The 21,108-nt window shown below is 39.8% G+C and overlaps 1 protein-coding gene across 4 annotated transcripts in view; it reads right to left on the bottom strand.

The window, feature by feature from the left end:
* The window catches only part of LOC140947197 (tolloid-like protein 1), a 28,546-nt gene that overhangs the window by 5,371 nt on the left and 2,067 nt on the right, over window positions 1-21,108 (bottom strand). For 3 of the 4 annotated variants that reach the window (XM_073396259.1, XM_073396260.1, XM_073396258.1), the window contains 11 exons: window positions 20,748-20,885; window positions 11,692-11,809; window positions 10,604-10,782; window positions 8,775-9,008; window positions 7,648-7,980; window positions 6,894-7,003; window positions 6,045-6,276; window positions 5,100-5,222; window positions 3,327-3,493; window positions 2,349-2,520; window positions 52-177 (listed from right to left, as the gene is read on the bottom strand). In XM_073396259.1, the coding sequence (XP_073252360.1) occupies window positions 52-177; window positions 2,349-2,520; window positions 3,327-3,493; window positions 5,100-5,222; window positions 6,045-6,276; window positions 6,894-7,003; window positions 7,648-7,980; window positions 8,775-9,008; window positions 10,604-10,782; window positions 11,692-11,809; window positions 20,748-20,885 (1,932 nt within the window). The remainder of the gene's footprint in view (window positions 1-51; window positions 178-2,348; window positions 2,521-3,326; window positions 3,494-5,099; window positions 5,223-6,044; window positions 6,277-6,893; window positions 7,004-7,647; window positions 7,981-8,774; window positions 9,009-10,603; window positions 10,783-11,691; window positions 11,810-20,747; window positions 20,886-21,108) is intronic. The other variant, XM_073396261.1, reaches the window with a different exon arrangement.

Here is a 21,108-nt window from a genome sequence, read left to right as displayed (position 1 = left end):
AGCAACCGTCAAATCCGGTGCAGACCAAATTAACTAAAAGGATGCTTTTACCTTCTTTGCAACTGTGTTTATCATTTTGTAGCACGAACCCTTCTCTACAAGAACAGATATAGCTGCCGACAGTGTTGACACATTTTTCCTGACATCCGCCATTACTATTCTGGCATTCATCCTCATCTACCAAAACCAATGTAGTGTTCAATTATAAGGAATTAACACTTGTTAATAAAGACATCCAAGTCAAGTAACAGAGTTTAAAACTAGTATAGAAAAGACATTGACTTTTCAAATGGCACTGTAAAAAGTTGCTATTTGGAATAGGCTTGGGCAGGCTCTAGTGGTTGATTTTCGTGCCCGTGTCAAAGCCGTTCACATAAACCTCGACCCTCACTACACTATTAGGGAGTTTACGAATCGACGACGGTGAAGGCAACGAGAACGGCAAAAAAAACAAGAGGTTTAAATTAGCAAGCAAACAAAAAAACAAACAACAACAGCAACAACAAGAACATTTTTGCACGTGCGTCACGCATTTTTGTACATTTCTTTGCTGTCATTACACGACTACGATGTGAAACGTCCTAGGCTACGTCAACGTTCCAATGGCACCGGATGAATTTTCGACCGGTTGAAAAATTTGACTGAACTCTTCTTTCGCACTGAACTGACGACTGAACCAGGTTGAATTTTTGTCATTGGTTTGACCATCTACCCATGCGCAGAGCGCTTCTTTAGCGGATTAAAAATGGCGTCCTCCAGCTGATTTTCCCCGCATCCATGCGGCTAGGCATCTTTATTTTCGTATACATAAGGTGGTTCCGTTTGAACAGAACACCAAAACACAATAATTTTCAACTGGTGTAAAATTCGTCCTGTGCCGCGACAACGATTTTCTTTTTCTTTTTTTGAGTCTGGATGCAGTCTGTACAGTCCTTTAGAGTTTAACACCAGAAACATTTGCCAACATTTGACAAATTGTTCGAGACAGAATAAGAGCGATGAAGTTTGAAACAGGGCAAATGCCTATTTTTGTGCGACGTTTTTTGCTTTCGCTGTAATCATTGCTTAAGCCCTTGTTTGCAGCGCGCAGGGTAATTTGGAGTCGGGAGACCAAAGTACTGCTTAGTAAATCCTGCCTCTGTTCCCTATAAAGAAGCATTATAAGCGTGCGGCGTCTCGAAAGATCCGAAGGGCTATCTACCCTACAACTCGTGGCCCTGCCCTAAACAAGCTTGGTGCCCTTTGCATTTACAGATTTAAATATTTATTGATAAATACCAGCTTTTAAATGAATAAGATGAACACACCTCTTTTTCTGTTTGGCAACTTAACATTACTTTCGTCCAAAAGTGTCTACAGACCAATGATACAATTATTGTAAAAATCTTTATTTACAAAAAGGTAGCGGACAAAGGCGCCTGTTTGAAGAAGCGTGCCTTCAAGTGGAATAGTTTCTCTAAGAATTTAATTTAATTTAATTTAGTCTGGTTAACTCTTTTCAAAGTTTCTTGATGTTGCAGATAGTTGCAATCACCCAATGACGTAGTACAACAGATTGAAAAGACTCTGAACAATAACCACACCAACAAAACAATAACTAACCAACATTAGTAAAATCCAACTAGTGGTCTATTGTCAATGCTACGTTCTGATTGGTTGAGCTACTACTAGGCTATATGTTATAGCCCACTAGTAGCGAAAAGCGCGAGCTTTTTTGGCGGCAAAAAAAGGATTAAAGTCTAGCTTTAACTAGCTAAAAGTCTTTTATTTTCGATATTTTTTACCAAATAGTTGGATTTTACTAAAACAATTATTCCTCTCGCCCTCACGGCCTCTGAGTCAATAGCCCTATTGACTCAGAGCCCATTCGGGCTCGAGGAATAATTGTTAAAAAGATTCCGCAACACCATAGTTAGTAGAGGAGATTGGTTAGGAACGCCGGCAAACATCAAAGTTGGAAACAACGGTGCTATAGTTTATGTTGGAAGCTCCCTGACCGTGCACAATGCTTTGTTTTTTGTTCACAAATTCTGACTGAGTAAATTATTGTGATGTTTCTATTGGTCAGTAAGTTCAAAATGATAGGAATGCTATTGAAGGTTGTGCACGGTCAGGTCCAAAAAATCTAACAAAAAAATCTAACAAAGAAGTCTAACGGGTTTTACAACCATTCCATTTTAATATCTCTGGCAACACCAAGAAACACCCACTCTGTCCCATATCAAAGAATCGTCACATTTTTTTGATAAGGGAAAGGCAGGCTTGTCGATATTCACACTGCCCAGAATATCACAAGCATGCGAGGGTGCCTAGTTACATTATCCATTGTGATTTTCATTGTTAGTTACCTGCGTAATACTCAGCAACAAATCCCGCTCTTGACTGGGTGTGGTCAGATCGAAATTCCACCCACATAAGATTGGACGATGATGTTACAGTCTGGGGAATTTTTCGACCGCAAAACTTGCCAAGAACTTGATCGTCTTTTTCTATTATTTCGACGTAATCGTAACGGCATACCTAACAGAAAACAAAATGAAACGGAAACAATACCATCACTTGATGAAGACCAGTAGTATGTAGACGAAACTTCGCGATCAGTACCCAAGACATTATTGTGAGACAAACGACAAACGCCCTATCATACAGCCCTAAGCCCTATCATACTACATTACTAATGGTAATTGGACTGAGTGGTGTGCAATTTGGTCTGAAATCACAATTTATAATTTCAGATAAAAAGGAAAGACGCGAAGTTCAATTACCCCCTTTATTACACAATTTTGAATTCACAAAATTCAGTCAGTACAATAAAGTAAAAACCCGCATATAAGAACCTAGTGAATTAAGAACCTACAGGCTGAAAGGTACGAAAAAGAAAATTGAAAACCGTTTCGTCTGAAAGCCAAATATATACCATATGTGAGACCACCTGTCGTAAGCGACTTACTAACTCCGAAAAGCGACGCCAACAGATTGAAGACACCTATTCAAAACAGCAAAAGGTTTCCCGGCCTGAACCTTCCAGCCTCCCGTAAACGACAAACCTATTTTAAGGGACAGCGTCTGCTTTTTGGGTCGACTGTTTTAGAATGTACCATTGTCTTTAGCCTTTTGTAAGCGTGGTCTGAACTCCACATGTTCGCTTCAAGCACTACAAAACGCTACTTAAATCACAGGAAGAACTTTTAGTGCCAACATAGAACTACATGTACATGTACGCGTATCGCATTTTGGTAAGAAAACAACCACGAGTTTGTAAAAAAAATAAAAAAAATAAAAACAACTCAAGAATTTATAATTTGACATTTTCCCCATAAGCTTACCCCATATCCATTTCCTTCCAACTCGAAGTGATTAAATTTTAGCGAAATTCTTTGTCCGTCGGGTACAGTTATCTTCCAAAGGCAGCGTTTGTTTCTGGGATAGACATCCGGGTAACTTGGTGACGTAATGTTGCCCCTTGGAGCTGTTAATGTTCCACCGCATGCGGCTGGGTGAACAATGATAAAACAATCAAGGACGAATAAAAAATACAGTTTTTTCTTACTTACAAGGAAGACAAGGGTGTAACGGAGTAAGCTTTTAATTTTACTTACTTAAACTTCATCTTTTACTTAACACAGATTATCTAAGCTGTGGTTGAATATATATACTCCTCTCCTCTCTCCTCTATAAAACACTCTCGCTCTCATTCTTACTTTGACATTTTTTTTAGATAGATTTTTTGATAGACACGGTAGCCCGGGGAGTCTAACAACTACATCACCTAAACCCCTCTTGGGATGACAAAACCTTAGTTTTTGAGATTGAGAAGGTTCTAGGTCTTAGTAGATCTAAGGATTTTTGGGTACGTATTTGGTTTTTGAGAACCGACGAGGAATCAGGTACACGAAGAGCCACCGTGTGGATGTTCTACCTCGAAAATCGTTATCATTACTATTATCATTATTGCTATTATTCTCGCGGAGCGAGTTTATAATTTTGTCGCGCGCGCAGCGCGCGTATCACGCGAGGATCGCAAGCGAACTGCGATTTCGCTTGGTTATAAATCTTTCTATCGGTTTGGTATCCGCAGTTGCCTAGCAACAAGCCATAAACAAATTTTAAAGACGCCATTCAACATGACGTCATCGTGCATTTTGGGTTTCCAGGCAACAAGTGCAGCGACTTGGCCACATTTTATTCATCCTCTGTTTATTGTACTTTGGCAAAACGCTAAATAGTTCTGAGGCAAATAACCGCGGGCTGCAAACACAACAGTGCCCGATTGGACAAGTGGCTGGAAATCCTTGCCGTGGAAGGTTTAACACCGAAAGAACGGTGACCTGAACTTCAGCGAAAGCAGCGAAGAAGAAGAACAGTCCGTTAATCGAGCGGCCTGTATGAAGCCCGAATAAACACGGAGATAATGCGAAATGGTTTTGAAATACTCGTTTGAGCTATTCTCCTCAAAAGTATCTTTGAATTCATGATAAATACAGCTCCATAACGTTCAACAGTGTGAATAGCAGAAAAAGATACTTCAAGACTATTGATTTTCAGCTAATTACATAGCCCAGTGGTTAAAGGCCGCACTTTTTTCGCTGGAGGAAGTTGGGATGCAGGTTCAAATCCCGACGCGGCAACTTCCAGTTTCTTTTTTCTTTCATCGTTTTTTTTACCCCTTGGCTTTTTACGGTCTAGTCTCACTGTTGGCCCAGTTAGCTTTGCGAGATTTTTTGCGAAAACGTATTTCTAGTTATTATTATGCTCATGTCTGACACCTATAGGTGGCCTTATTTCCCGAAACATCAAGCTATCTCCTATGGCCTTAGGTGTCTAGGGTCCTTCTTTGGATCTTAGCTATTCCCGACAAACAAGCTTTCTGGAGCAATGCAATGATCCCAGGTGTTCCCAGCATGCTTATCTATATCCTTAGGTGTTTACTTACAATCCTAAGAGCTCCAGTTACGACAGGGATGACAGATACACTTCTGTAGTTCCAGATCATTATCATTAACATTATTATTACTAGGCTTCATTTTTTTTGTTATATCAGTTTCGTGCTACTCCAACGTGGGTTACTCTCTCTCTCTCTCTTTCTCTCTCTGTCTCACCTTCACAATCTTTGTTGTTCGATCTGAGTTCATAACCAGGCTTACATGCACAGCGGTATCCACCAAGGGTATCCTCGCAAATTTGCTGACATCCGCCATTGTTTTTTCTGCATTCATTAATCTCTAAAAGAGGAAATAGACACCTCGTGTAAGAAGCGAGATGATAGTGATAGAAGCACTGGCGAGACAACCTGAAAAAATCTTCATTTTTCCACGGCACTGTTCATAACACAAGCTTAAAGGGGCCAAGCAATGCAAACGCTTGGAATAAGTAAACCAAAACTGAATGAACAAAACAAAGTTAAGCATGAGGTAGGAGGCAAACTGTAGCGAGAGTTGGCCAACGCTTGAACTAGGGGAATGCCGAGAAATACCTAATTTTAGTGATTAGAGCGGAAAGTAGCCCGAGAACTCCTGATTGTCCAGCGCTCTGTTCACTCATATACGATTGCTCCTCTTCTTTAGAATACTAGAGTGCTGTCTTGTCAACAACAAAGAAATAGTTTCTTTGTTGATTGCCAGATAGGCCTTCTTGCTCGATATCTTCCCGGTCCTTAAATTGTATTGCTTTAACGTAAAGTTCAAACAGAAACAAACCAACAAACCAAACAGACAAAAAAAAAACACGAAAATTGCCTCAGGTAAAGTAGACCAAGAAATTCTTGGATTCTGGATTCCAGGTACAGGATTATAGTTTCCTAATCAGTGGAGCTTGAATTCCGGATTCCAATCGTTAGCGGAGTCCGGATTCCTTGAGCTGAATTACTGATTCCAAAGTCCAGGAGTCCGGATTAATCCAGAGGTGCTTACCATTTGACATAAAATTTTGGAAATTCCGGTAAACTAGTAAATCGCTTACCATTATGCTTTCGACACCCCAACCGGATTTTTCTGTCAATGGTACGCACCCTAGATTACCTTATATGGGGCGACAAAAAGCAGTACCTGAGAAAAATTCCAAATAAAACCCAGGTTTCATGACAGTTCCATCAGTGGCGAATTGAATAGTTAGTTGACTAGAGTTACTCTTTAGCTCGTTGGGAAGAGATTTTCCGCAGAATCTTCCTAAGACTGGAGATGATACGTCAGGTCCATCGTAGATTTGGAGGTAATCATACAGGCATTTGTGGTGGCTTTCGATATCAAACGCATTGAAGCGTATCCCTACCCTAAAATGCTAAAGAAAAAAAAAAAAATAGAGAATACTGTGTGACTATTTTTCATCGTTCCGTCTCTCATTACCATTGAAGTCGATACTGCCAAGAGGAAATTTCGGACCAATGGTCAGAGCGGGTATTACAATGACAAAAATGACCCCTGATTTACACGTCCACCTGGCTTCGCATCCTCCCGAATTGTATGATCATGGCTAGCGAAGACTAGCTGCCCATAACCGGAACATCATGTTTGAAGAACCAACAGTGTTAGGGGAGGAAAAAGTTTTTATTATGGCTTGGCACAGGAGGAGTTAGTTATGTGAGCCCGGAGGGCCATGGGACCTTTACCGTATACTAGACCATGGTCAGCTGTAATTTTGTTACCCTATTCTACACCAGCTGGCACCAAAAATCCAACCGGTCATCCAGACTCTGAGGTAAGTTCGGGGAGGGGGGGGGGGGGGAGGGGCGGTCTCCAAAAACTTTTTTTTGGGCCCTTAGGCCTCAATTTGGTCTAAAAAGAAGGGGGGTGGGCCGGCCCCCCAGGGGGCCCCTCCACTGACATTTTCAATGGAGATTTCTTTAATTATATATATATATTTTTGGCCTAATTACCCCATTATTACGCATTACATACCTGTGGCAGGGAAATTGTCCAAGTACATTTCGTGTTTGGCGGATACCACTCAGGGTAGTAAGGTGATTGAATGGTACCCTGGCGACCGGATATTGGCCCGCCACAAACCGCTGCAAAAAGTCAGAATAATTTCCAGAGTTAGGCCTCAGTCTCCTTTCCTTTCTTAAATATCACAAGGGTCTAGACTATTAAGTCTATAAAATGGGCCTCGAGGTTGAGAGTTTTTTTTCCAATGAAAAACAGGAGCAAACTATCGTAGAGAGCAACAATGTAGTAGAGAGCTCATAGAGTATTTACGTGACTGGGCGATGCAGTTAATATTGTTTGTTCACTTGACATAATGTGACTGCGCGATGCGGTAGTTATGTCAGCCCACAATTGACCTGCTCACCACTTAGTTCTCAGTAGTTCAGTGGTTAGAGCATCCGACTGGTGTCCGGAAGGTCGTGGGCTCAATTCCAATCTAGAACTCAATTTTTTTCTGTGTTCTTCTCTCCACGCATATCATTTCATTTATCATTTCATCAGAAATTCCAAAAAGAAAAAGCGGTGGGCTTTGTTCATAACGCAAATAAATCCCAACAGAATAACTGAAAAATTTCTTGCTGCCTAGCCGTTTTGGTTCGAAAATCGCCAAATTTGCCGATCTGCATTCATTGTACTAAAAAAAGAAGTCTTAGCGAAAGTTAACTAAGCCCAGTTTTCGTTCTCCTTCCTTAATTGGCGAATTGCCTGTGATTCTTACATGACATACCTTTATAACTTGCTTTGAAACCTTGCCTAGTCTCAGCATCACCAGAAGAATATCTTATCCACAATCTACTTCCTGTAGACATTAAAGGAGGTGGATCTTTTTTCCCACAGAACTTGCCAATCAGAGGTGCCGTTCTTGAATGACCGTCTCTTAACTCCACGTATTCATCTTTGCATTTAGCAGATCGCTTGAGACCAAATGCGGTAAAATTCAGAGATATACGCTGGCCTGGTGTCACAGAAATACGCCAATCGCAGAATTTATACTTTCCACTGTTAGGAAAACCAGGCGATGTAAATGTACCAGAGTGCTCATGGAGTGTTCTTCCACATTCTGAAGATAAAAGTAATAAATATGCGTGATAAGTGACACTAGCCAGCAAAAGATATGGTAGGATAATTGACCTCATTGGCTCTAAAAGCTTATTGCTCTTTGTAGATCACGTGACATTCTTGGCTGGAAGATTTCTGTCGATAAAGACAATTGAAAATGAATATGACCTTTTGTGGCACTTAAATGTCTGTCTAAGAAAAGTATTTGCCTTATTAGGAGTCAAAGAAAAGGGTGTGGCCCATTTACCCAATTTATTCTATTTATCCCCCGCCGAGCCTCGCGAGGTTCTTCGATACATGTATTTCTTGTTTATTGTTCTTTTTAGGGAGGTGATATTCCTTGGACTTTCCGTCTTGAACTAGCAGAAGAGGTATCTGTTTTGAGAGATTAAACTTTTCTCCCTTGATTACCGTTACGTGATTCAAATTGAGGCTACTATGAAACGAAGTCAATAAGGTTTATTCCGGAATTGATGTAACAATAACCTACAATTAAACGGCAAAACATACAGCTTTGGAACAGTATTGAATAACTGTGACTCTATGTGACAGTGGTTTAACCCTTTAAGCCCTAAGAGTGATCAGCATCAAATTTCTCCTTGTAATATCAAGGCTTTCTAAAACAGAGTGGTCATGAGAATTACGGACATGATCACACAAGATAAACCTGCTTGATTTTTTTCAACTTCTCCCCACTACTTCTGTAGGAAATGAATAGAGGCAACAAAGGAGAATTCTCATTTTGATCTTAGGGTTTAAAGGGTTAAGGCGAGACTTTTAAGAACATTTTCCTACCTGTACAGCGGTACATCTTAGATATCTGTCTAATGTCGCCTGTACTAAGACGCTCTCTTTGTCCAATGTCAGGAATAAATGATGTTCTTGGATCTCTTTTCGGTAAAATAGTGACTTTATTGACTTCTTTTGCAAACGTACTCTTCCCGTAGTGCATGATGGATCCATAATCATAAGGCTCGTTTCTCGAGTTGATTTCTGTTGAACTCAGTTGAAGGAAGTTGTGTTCCTCCCCTAACAAGCAAACAAGGAAATTAAAGATCTTTTGAAAAAGTCAGGCAGAAACAAGCTGACTTGTAAGAGTCATTTGCCGCAAGCAATATTTAGCAACAGATTTAGCAACACAACGAGAACGTCAGATGACGACGGGAAAGCGCGCGGAAAGGACTGAACGCGACTTCCAGTGCCCAACTTGCTGCTCTGCTATTGGTCAAGCCAGTTGTCTGATTTGCGCGCGCTGTCGTCAACAGATGTTCTCGTTCTGTTGCTAAATCAGCTTAATAGCACTGAAGGACACGTCTAATGTAAATTTTATAGTGGTAACTTAAGCAACAGATTTGGTATGCGATTGAGCCAGCGTTTGCAATTACAGTACTTGTTATCTAAAATCTTCTCCAAAAGAGGGTGTACGATCTCAATTTGTTTTTCGATTTGGTTTGATGAACTCTTTTGTTTCCCAAGGGATACAGTACTTTCTAGCTGTATATATCTGGAAGAAGTATTCATAGTAAGTGTTCCTAACAGTCGATAATTTACGAGACAATAGAGAGGAGAAGTCGTTACGTCACGTTACCATGGTAGCAAAATTTCTGGATGACAACAACCCGCAAACGTCACCTTAAAAGTGATTTCGCAGTTTCAAACTTCATCGATCTTATTCATTTTAATTCAATCTGTCAAATGTTGGTGAAATGTTCTGGGATTGAATACGAAAGGACCGTTTCTAAGTTTAGAAAAAAAAGAGGAAAATTTTCGTGTTGTATTTACCTACTCCATACCGCGGGCGCGTAAAAATGAGGAAGTTTCATGTCGAAGTCGTGCAACGACGGCTAAGAAATGTACAAAAAAACGTGATGCACGTGTACAGTTGTTGTTTTGTTAATAGAGCGGTTTTCATTTGAGTGTCGAAAAGTAATTGGTTTTGCACTTTCTACACGATGCGATTGGCTTAAAAGATTCGCGCCACCTTTTCATCCAATCAGAAGTAAAACCAAAGCCAATTGTGACGCGCTCGCATGCATTTTCCCGCGCTTTGCGTCAGCCACATTTAATTACTGCGAGTTTTGATTGGTTCAATGTATTGTCTGTGTCCTATGTGATTGGTCAGAGTAATTACTTTGGTTTTGGTTTTACGACACTCAAACGAAAACCACTCTATACATGTAAACCTAATGCTTTTCTGCCGTTCTCGTTGCCAACGGCGTCGTCGTTGCTCAAGCTCCCTATTGTGTGTATTGTTGTGAAATTTTGCTAGCATGGTAATGGGACATAACGACTTCTTCTCTCTTGACGCTTTTGACATGAATCCTGGCTCGGTATTTTGCCTGGGGAGCCCGTTTTCAAGCCGATTGGTAATCGTCTTTTTGTAAAATATAACGTGGCAATAAAGCAAGCAAAGTCGTCTGAAGAATTTTCAGGTTTGGCGAATAGTTGCCTAGTAAATCAATGCATATAGCGTGGAAAAGAAAAACACAAGAACATGGAAATCCATAGCACGTTTTTGTGTCTCAAAAATGACTCTGAAAACAGCCTTCTAGTGGCTTGATATACAAAAAAGAAAAATCAAAGGTAGTTTCGAAGAGGATCAAAGTGACCAACAAGGAGATCACCTTTCTTAATGTTGTCCCTGATAATAGTGACATATTGTCCTCTGTCAGGTCGCGTATGTTCGTGCCAGAAGCCAACCGTGTGACCTATCTCATGAATTACGATTCCAAACTTGTCACAGTTCTTCCCTATGGAAATTCCCTGACGTCCATTTCCCTTCCGTCCAACATACGAGCAACACCTGTTTACGAAATAAATTGATGGTGTTTGCAATATATTCTCACCCAGAACACCAGCACACAAAGCGAAATGAGCCTAAATGCATAAGATGTGAGAGAATCGGCCCGAGGCTTTGCGAGTCTGTAGACCAGGAGTGAATATGAGGTATGCCCTATTGCAGCGGTGAGGAGGGTGGGGCGAGAACTGCTTTCGAGGGTGCCGAGACCTAAACTTTACCAGAACTGGCTGAATAATCAAGCTGAGGCTGCCCTTTAAAAGGAGGAACATGATCTGTGGGTGTGGCCTTGTATTCTCCCGGGCCACGCTGAGAATGGTAGGAAGTGCATTGATGCTTATTTTGGCTTTTGTGCGTGTTTCTCCCCGAGTGAGAATAATATATGACATTTACCATGTCGGGAAATTGAAGAAATTGGGTGAACATTGATCAAATTCAATGCATAAGTGATCTTAAAGAATTATACTGGAAACTGCAGCTTATACATCTTCGTAAGAGGTTTCACTAGGAGGGCTTATAACCGGAATGGAAAAAGCGCTTTGAAACAAACTATAGCAGCGATGATCAAAATACGTTTTGCATTTACTTGTTTTTTGATTAAGCTTCAAAACGTCATAATAAGCAAGGCTTCAATTAGTACGAGGGGGGTTATAATCGGATGTATTTTTTGGTTTACAAGTAGATTAGCCTGTGTACAGACCCCCCCCCTCCCCTTAGGAAAAAATCGGAGAAGGGGTTATTCCTGAGGGGAGGGGGGAAGGGTGTCTGTACACAGGCTACAGGTAGATGGGCTATAATTTGGAGAGCTTATAAGTTGGGAGGGGAGGGGCAGGGGCGCTGTTAAGCTTCAGTTTACGGTTTTTAATCTGTATTGCACTTTCCAAGACTGTATACTCTGACTATCCCATTACTCACCCGCAGCGACCTTTGTGAAAAAAGACATAGTCCTTCTCTGTTGTTCGTTCAATAAATGATAAACATGTAAAGTTTTCCCAGTGGCGCATTGCCTGAATAAGAGTGGCTTTCTGGTCACCTGAAAAGTAAAAATACTTATCACTTAACGTTTTTGAGAAAAATTAGAGTCTCAACGTTACCCTCGGCTCCGCCTCGGGAAACATCGACATTCGAGAGAAACAAAATTAACTGTTTCTCGAGGGACCTAGACTAAGATCAGCCTCTCTTTTTTCTTGGTCCGTCGACCAAAACGCCCGAGACATAAAAATGACCACGCGCGTGACTGAAGGCGCGAGACGGGAGAGGCACAACAAAAGAGATACTCTGTTTTTTCTTCCCGGGCTGCCGCCCACGTTTCTCGCTTCTCGCGGCTTCACCGCTAAACGCTCGCGCGCGTGCACTCCTCTTACTAAATCTGAAGAAAAAGAGAGGCTGCTCGCAGTCTACGAGGGACCAGTCTTCAAGTGTTTTGTTATATATATAGTTCGAAATTTTGAAGCTGGAAATTCGTTACTGAAACCTCGCTGTAACGGCGGTCACCGGCCAACATTCGCGGTATCCTCTGACGTCATGGATTTTGAAATGTTGCCCCGCTCGGAGATTTAGGCTGAAACAGATTCATTGATAGATGTCATGTGACCTCGAAGTAACCAATGAGAGTGTGCGTTCTTCGAAAAAACCACATGTACAAACACAAACCCTTGTGTACAATGCTTTTTTCTCCTTTTTATTAGGAAATAATTTCACTCACGTTTTGTGCAAATTCTGATAATTTCCTGAGTCTTTTTCACTCGTCACCATTTGATTAAACATACAAATTACAGACATACGTGGGGTGAGTTTCAATCATGTACACTCATTTGTACGCGCGGGCCAGGAAAGTTCTTAAACATGCTTTTATTAGCTACGCGGAGAAATACAAAGCTTTTAGAATTGCAAGGTCAATGTGAGCTTGATCACGCCCTTATAAAAACAAAGGTTTAAACAAATTAAATTTTGGAAAATAATAATAGCGGCAAGTAGGGAGAGCGAATTCCAGGTATAAAATAACCTATATGCCAAGTTTTTGTGCTTCCGAACTTTCCTGTGATGCCATTTAGTTTGGCCATGCAAGTGTTGAACGTATAGTTTATCATATCAGTGGAATTCCGTGGCACTAAAACGAAGTCAAAGTTGACCTTAGCTTCTGCTCAGTCCCCGAAACAATATATGAGTGGAGTTATCTGCCAAGGGATCGCTGCAACAACGTTATTTTGATAAAAGCTGTAGGTTATACAAAAAAAACGATTTTCCTCACTGGATTCCACGAGAAAGGAATGACTGTATTTTGTCTACGAACAAAATACCATTGCGAAAATTGAAAGTTAAACACATCAAAAGCCCAGCAAATGATATCCTTTGTGAAAGCAATACGTCATCACGGATAATTGATCTTCGTGAAAGAATTTGACGAGACTAAAATAAAATGCCGCCAAATTCTTCTCAATCATTGACGATAGCTTGTCGGTAAGCGCAGATTACAAACAAATTAGGAGGATAAGCTTAACTGGATTTAAAGCAGCCTTAAAATACCAATTACATAACCTACGAGCTCAAGGGAAAAGAAAAGGAAAACTGTTAAGAATATCCGAACTGATACCAGTCTTAAATATCTCGAAAACACCTGAGTTCCTCCCGGAATAATGTTCGTTATAACGTGAAAACGTTATTACTAGCCTGCATGGATCACAGCAAAAGAAAAAAACCTACTAGTTATTTTTCTCTTTTCCCTCCTCTCGCATGTTTCAGCGCTTCGATCACGCGCCCCAAACCAGCCTTAAGGCCCCAGAAACGCCCTTGTACAGGCTAAGCTATTGCAGGCTCCAGTCCCATACATGTTAGCATTATTGAAGCCGAACAACACTGGAGTATACTGGAGTTTCATTTTATAGGGGTTTGACGGCATTTTGTTACAAAACTCTTTACCAGTACAGCCTCTTCTGACTCAGGAAACTGCGCATGTCGGGTTCAAACGCCGAGCCAGTTATGGGCCACTGGCCTAACAGATGAATTAGGTATACGTGTAGTAAGTTCTGGATTCCTGCATAGTCATAATGAGTTATATATATCTTATGATGCAAGGTTGGCCCTCTACACGTTATTTAATTTAGTTAGTCTCCATTAGAAACTATTAGAATTGCGTTTATTGCAAACGCCAATTTGTACCACGTGACCCTTTACCCATCGCGCGTTTACTGTTCATTATCTCTTTGCGAAAAAAAATAGTAGTTTCATGCCAGTTTCACCATAATAATCGGTCTGTACAGTCTTTATCTGTTCATTACCTCAAATCTTTAAATCTCAAATCTTAAATCTTTATTTTAACACCGTAAAAAACATCATCAGGTTTTTTTGGTACAATATAAAATACAACTACATAACAATATTTAATAACAATAAATACGTATCTATCTGTTTTCAATAATCATCAAATCGAATTTGACGAGTGCCGTTTGCCGTAAACATGATTCCGTTAACCTTTCTATTATTGTCAACCACGCATCTCTTAACAAAGGGACACTAACTTTGTTGATATAGAGTTAGGTGGCGGGATTTATCGCGCGTTTTCCATAGACTGACTTCATTCCATTGTTGTTTTTCAGTTAGACTGTATAGCCGCAATAATAATGGAGCTACACGCGCGGCTTCGTCGCCAACGGTTCTGCTGGAAGAATGTTAAGTGTTGATTTAAGATGTTTTAAATACTGTAAGCGGATTCTGAGAGAGCTCGGTTAAAATGATCAGACGATGTCGAGACGATATATACCTTTGAAATACCGTTACATTGCAGACGGCATTAAAGTCGATGAAAAGGAGCTCGAGTTTATAGGCTTGAATATTGGATTAAGTACTTTGAAATACTAATCCAAAAATCCAACTTAAAGCAGTTTTAAGGAAAAAACACCTTTTTATAGCATTTCGGCTATTAATTCAAAATAGATTACTTTCATCTTTGAGATATTCTTGCTTCTTTTGTTTAAGTAACCCCGGGAAGTAACCTGAGGAATCAAGACTCTGTTTGGCGCGATACCTTCTTAATTAACTGTGACTTAGGCCCGATTCAGACGCCGAACTTTTCATGAGCCGAACCTAATACGTTAAATTAAGTTCATGAAAAGTTCGGCGTCTCAATCAATTATTAATTTGGAACTGCTCAGCCGTTCTTTTCGCCTAGCCCGGCCGGGAATTTCGCTTTAGGAGCGACTTTGGAACGGCTTTCATTCAGACGCCGAACTTTTCACGTACCGAACCTAATGCATAAATTATTATAACCTATTTTGTAAGCAGTTTGATCGAAATGAGCATTTCCGCCTTTTAACTTGGTTCAGTTCAGCCGGTCTAAATAATTTGGGTCGGCCTTAATTCGAATTAGGTTCGGCTCACGAAAAGTTCGGCGTCTGAACCGGGCCTTAACTTAACGAATAAAGTTAAAGGGTGTCAAGACTGTACAGTGAAAAAACGAATTCTACCTAGAGGGTTTTTTTGGCCTTGATCAGTCTTTATAGCTCCTGCTAAGAAAACTGGTAAGGGTCTGGCAAGGCCGGATCGCTATTTTCCGTCAATAGCTTAAAGGAGCTGTTTCACGAATTTATCAAAATTATGATTTAAAAAAAGAGAAACCAATGAGAACTGTCACCAAATTGAGTGAAACATAAAAAATACTGAAAATCTTAGAAGAATTTAAAAGTACAAAAAGAGACACGGATAAACAAACTTGAAGAAGATTGAAATGGATTGCAATTGTGGCTTTTGAAAACGTGTTAGCCTAACAGTTTTTCAAGGTTCAATTTTGTTGTTTGAAAAGTTTAAAATAATGCCTTGGAAGACATATTTGCTTGACACATAAGGACAGGTCATTGGCCAAATGAACTATTGTAGCTAGCCGTGATCACAGCCCCTTTGAAAAGATATAGGTTGATCAGTTCAGGATTTTTCTTGGGAGAGGATGCCCCACCAAGGAATGGCGTAACCGACTGGTGACGTAAACAAATTTTAAAAGCGAATACGAAGAAGGAGGCTTTTGACTTGGCAATAAAATAATGTGAACTGCTGAGAATACATATCAACATATCAACTCAGTACCAACTTCGTCTCATTTTTTACTTCAACACCAGTAAACCACAAAGATTTTTTTTTGCAGAATAACAGTTGCATAAGAAAGCCACAGGTCAGCATACACGTACATACTTACATACATGTTTTATTTATTTGGAGTCTTATACAATAAAAAGTATATCAACTATTTCCAAATAACTAAAATTACAAACATCTTAGAGGTGGGGGGGGGGGGGGGAGGTGCGCACCCCCTGAATCCTCTCCCTAGATCCGCCCGCCCCCTGTATTTAGTCAAATCTATAATCAGTAAACCTTTTAATCCCAAGCAAACCGGCTAATCAGTCTAGCCTTGAATATTTGGGATTTAAATCGTTTTTAAATAAACAGTCTTTTAGATACATGTACATAGGAAATTCCTCTTAGGATTAGTTTTATTTGTTTTAATAATTGACTTGTTGTTAAATAGATAATCAGGAAATTATTGAAGGAGGAAAGTCGAAGTTAACACTACCTTAGATAATGAGTACGGTTTATTTCATCCGATGTTTCGAGAACGGACCTCTGGAGCCAGTCTTAATTAATATCAGTGATAAAGAATAAATTGATATGGTCAAAAGGCTACTGCAACATTATATTAAAGTAAACTCCTTAAAAATAAATCTCTTTTCCTTGCAGGCATACATAGAAAGAAATAATTGCTTGTTCAGCTTGAAGTTTCATTGTTATTTTCTTCTTCCATTTTTTTCCTTGCAGTCGGGCTCGAGTTGATTTTTACATGTGAAAGAAAAGTACCCCAGGAAATGCCACGAACGCGTTGTTACAATGACCTTGGCCCTCAAATGTGAGGACGAATTAGAAGGTTCAATGCTTGTAGATTGCTGTGTAGCCAAGAGAAATTTTATTCTTTTCGTCGCTTATTTTGTAACTTAAGTTTCTGCGATGAGGTCAGGACCACAAGAGAAAAACATAGGTCTTTATTAAACATGCCTAGGAGACTGTTAGGAGTAAGAAGATGATATGGCAACAGCAACGACTGAAAGGCCAATGAGAGGGCACCAGTGAGATCTCGAACCTTCGTTATATACAGTTTTGCCTAATTTTTTAAAAAATGTTTACTACAGCTACCATTTTTACTTTTGAACACCTAAATTATCTGCAATTTAATATGAGTTAAGCAAGTGTTAAACAGCACAATTCTTTTTTTCAATTTGGCCAATCCTAATAAGACATTGTTTATTATGACCGCTGTTAAGAAGGCATATTTATAGAGCAGGCTGGAAAAGGAATCAAGTTGTTTCAGTAGCCCAGCATGCTACACTAACCCACTTATAATTACACTTTGGAGGTCCAGTTACTAGGTCTAAGTCACGGTATTTTTAAGTACTCAGTATCTCTCATCGTATTTAATTAAGGAAACTTTTAAAATGAATTTCGTCAAACAAAGAATAAGGAACTATAATGGTTTAGCAGGGGCATAGCCCGCCTTTTCGCAAGAGGTAGGGTGAAGTTAACCTTGTCCGAAATTAGTCAGTAGTCAATTATACAGCAAGTAAGAAGACCTGCGCAAGTCACATGTACAGGAGAAATTTCTTCACGTTTCCGTCGGAAGCGAGCAAATAGCATCCCGTCTCTTCACTGTTTTAAGTCATTAGCTTTAAAGTAGTCTAAAACGGTTTTTAGCAGACCACCACTCGATAAAAAGGTCGGGCAAAAAATTTAACGGACAATTAGCTTGCAACTAACCTATAAGATTGTGTGATTAGGGAGGGCGTTCGAAAAATCTCGATCAGAGGCTTTCTATGTCTTTCTTGGCAAGTCATACCGTTCACTCTCCAAAATATGTGGAAATGCCAGGCATTCAAGTGTTCCCAGATTCGTCCCTTCATTTAATGTTTTCAGGCCATAAATCTCACCAAAGTCTGTTTTAGGAGTTCGTTCTCTATCGATAGAAATAACAGAGTAATAAAGTCTTCTTCAGGCGACTAGCTTGAGTGTTAACGCAGCACCGAATTGAACCAGTTAAAGCAGAACTTTACGATAAAAAGGGGCAGGGTTTATGAACGGCCGTGCGAGCCCTTGACTAGTCAAATATGCGCCTTTTCCATAACGTTTACGGAAGAAGACTGACACACTGCATGCAAGGAATTCCCAACCAAATTGTCGCGAAACAAAACCACACGTACTGTAAATTACACCAAAGTGACGCAGTTTCGACTATTCACCCAGTGCTTATAATTTTTGTTTCCATGATGAATTTCAGTTCTTTGGGCGTATTGGCCGGGCTCGGGCGTGCTGCCAAGCGCAGAAGAATATGGCGGCCGTTAGACATATGAAACTGACAGCAAGGTAATCAAAAGAGTACAAACGAAAATGCTGTATGTATACTAGGATTCTACACGGGTTCTCATCATTCAAAAAGAATGACGAATAGGAAACGAGGCCGACAATTAGGTTAATAAATGTAAAGAAGATCATCACAGTTAGAGACCCAACTTATGCTGTTGCAAAAATAAATTTTAGCTTGCTGGGCCTTTTCGAATCCTGACCTCGCGCTGTGATACCGGTAACTGGGAGATGGTCATTATATTGGTTCGTAATATACCCGGGAAGGATGATGATGAAATAACGAATATATGAATTTCATATTTGGCAAGACATCGACGGGCCTTAGGGCTGCAGCCATAGACAGCTGTTTCGTTCAAGGAAAGAGCAGGAGGAGGAGGTAAAGAAGAAGAAGAAGTAAAAGAAGAAGAAGAAGAAGAAGAAGAAGAAGAAGAAGAAGAAGAAGAAGAAGAAGAAGAAGAAGAAGAAGAAGAAGAAGAAGAAGAAGAAGAAGAAGAAGAAGAAGAAGAAGAAGAAGAAGAAGAAGAAGAAGAAGAAGAAGAAAGGCCACCCCCAAGAAAGGGAAGAGGACATTGGACTATGAATAATTGCATAACTTAAAGGCAGCTCAATAAAGACCTGAATAAGAAGCTTATCAGTCTAAAATCCGATGAAGTTCAGATTACTATGTTTATCCCTACGAAAAGAAACAAAAATGCTGTTTTTATTGTAAACATTTGGCCTCAATCGTGATTTCAGCTTCGCGATGTTGTATTGAACGCCTATGATATCAATATCCAATGAACTGGAAGCAGCAAATGCGGATACCCCTCTTTTATCGGGTCAGCATTTTCCTAAAAAACAGCGGACCATTTGTTTTTTCTCTTCCTCAAAAAAAGACCGGATTTCAAATAAGCACAACTGCAGGCAATATTTCCTTTTTACCGAGTTTGGTGTTCCGTTTTCTTTTTAGTTTAGGTGAACCAAGGTCAACCATAAATATTTATAACTCTTTATATGCACGCGCCACAGTGATCAATAGCCAATAAAATTTGTTTAGATCAATTTAAAAGCAATTACCAAACTTAAAAATTCTTTCACGGAAAACTTTCTAAATTCCTCCTTTTAAAAGCCTTCCAGGAAATGGAGAAAAATGAAACTTTTATGAAGGTGTCAAACCTAATTAAAAAGCCTAAAAAAATTACGTGAGGGCTAAGTCAAAATCGTTTCGGGTTTCACTTTTACCACTTCCTTGCTAGAACCTTTTAACAAACGATTTCACAAAATATTTTTTGAGTTTCTGATATCTCGTTTTCAGCCCGGGTATTGAGAGAGTATTGAGGGGTCCGGAACATCGCAATACCGAAGAGAAAAATAGGCAATTACCGCAAGTGCAACTCCGACAAAATCGACCCGACGAAAAAATACCACATCCTGCCAGGAGCTAGGCTCCTGATCCCGCACGTTTGAAAATGTCCAATGTCGCAATATCACCCTTAGGGCGCTTCCTAAAGTCAGAACTGGTGGACCAAACCGGTCAGTTTGAAAATAAAGTAAGCTGGAGAGATTTCACTAAAACTCCATTACTCCCGTGCATATTATTTAGAAACAGATGGCTGGACAGTTATAATTAGTAGTGGAATTCTCTTGACGAATTCCCCCCTCCCTTCCTCAGCATACGAAAGGACAAATCCAGCTGAGCCAATGATTGTCGAGTAACAGGAATAAACTAAGGGAAATGGTTAAAATTGTGTTTGGAACCTTCTGTTAATGGGCATCGAATTCTGTTTTCTTTGGTGTTTCTGTTTTTTGATTTTAAGGGTAAAGGTGGGAAAAATGACACATTCAAATAGACCTTCACACTTAATGACTGAAATCAACGACATTTGTTGTTTACGTTCTAGTTACAGGGCTTCACCTCTGTAATACTTGATTAGGTAGAGTACTCAATTTAAATAAACAAAAATGATGTGCGTGTTCAATCCGGCATGACAATGAAAACCCTTGAAATGGCCAAGAAGCGTGAAAATGCTTTTAAGATATGAGTACATGTTCCATAAAACGTGCCATGTAATCGATATACTACTCTATTATCAAAGTTAAACTATTAATTATGTTTTCAGCAAAACAAAAATTTCCAGCTGCTATCTGATCGACACAAGGAATTTGATAACGGAAGAATTTTTTCAGCACTGCTGAAAACCGTTTACCCAGGTTTGTTTTTAAGTTATCCTCCAGTGCGTCGGCACGATCATGCGCTCGTTGATATATATTTGATAGTGAAAAGCTGAAAATGTCGCGAAGGTGATGAGAGCGCATTTTTTAATGATAATAAAATTACGATCAACTGATTTCTGTTGATCTGTGCGAAGAAATGCAGGCTTCAAGTTTCGATTGTTTACAAGAAAAAAAATGAAACAAACATTGAACCATGCAAGTTGATGATAACTGAGGTCCGTAGATAATAACATTAGAAAGCTAGTATGAAAATCGAAATTCACTTGGAAAATAAGCTTACTTGTCAAAGGGATTGTGCTTCTGTAACATTATTTGGACAGAAAGGTTAAAAACAACAGGACAATAAATTTTACTACACTAACCTGTATAGGATTGGTCGATTATAAACGGGATCACTCCGTCTCGCCATAGCCTCTTATTGTAAGCAGTTGCGGCCCTTTTCGGTCTGTGGCGAAGTAGCTCATCGGCTGATACTGCTATATCTCCTTGGACAATGCCGTCTTTAGAAGGAATGACGATGGAGTATTAACGACCCGTATCATTACAAAGAGGGAGATAACATCTTTTCAATGAGATTAATCTGCTTCGAACAGAGCTGGCTTTGCAAGGAAACTGTCTATTACAATTAATAGGGTAGTGTCAAGACCGTGTAGAACACAAAATAGTCTTAAAACCATTATGCAATTATTGTTCATAATTTGTCAGACATTTTCCAGATATTTT

This window comes from Porites lutea, chromosome 9 (assembly GCF_958299795.1).
Source record: "Porites lutea chromosome 9, jaPorLute2.1, whole genome shotgun sequence".
NCBI classification, from domain to species: Eukaryota; Metazoa; Cnidaria; class Anthozoa; order Scleractinia; family Poritidae; genus Porites; species Porites lutea.
Note: the sequence above shows the minus strand (reverse complement) of the source record. Positions and strands in the feature narration are given on the sequence as shown.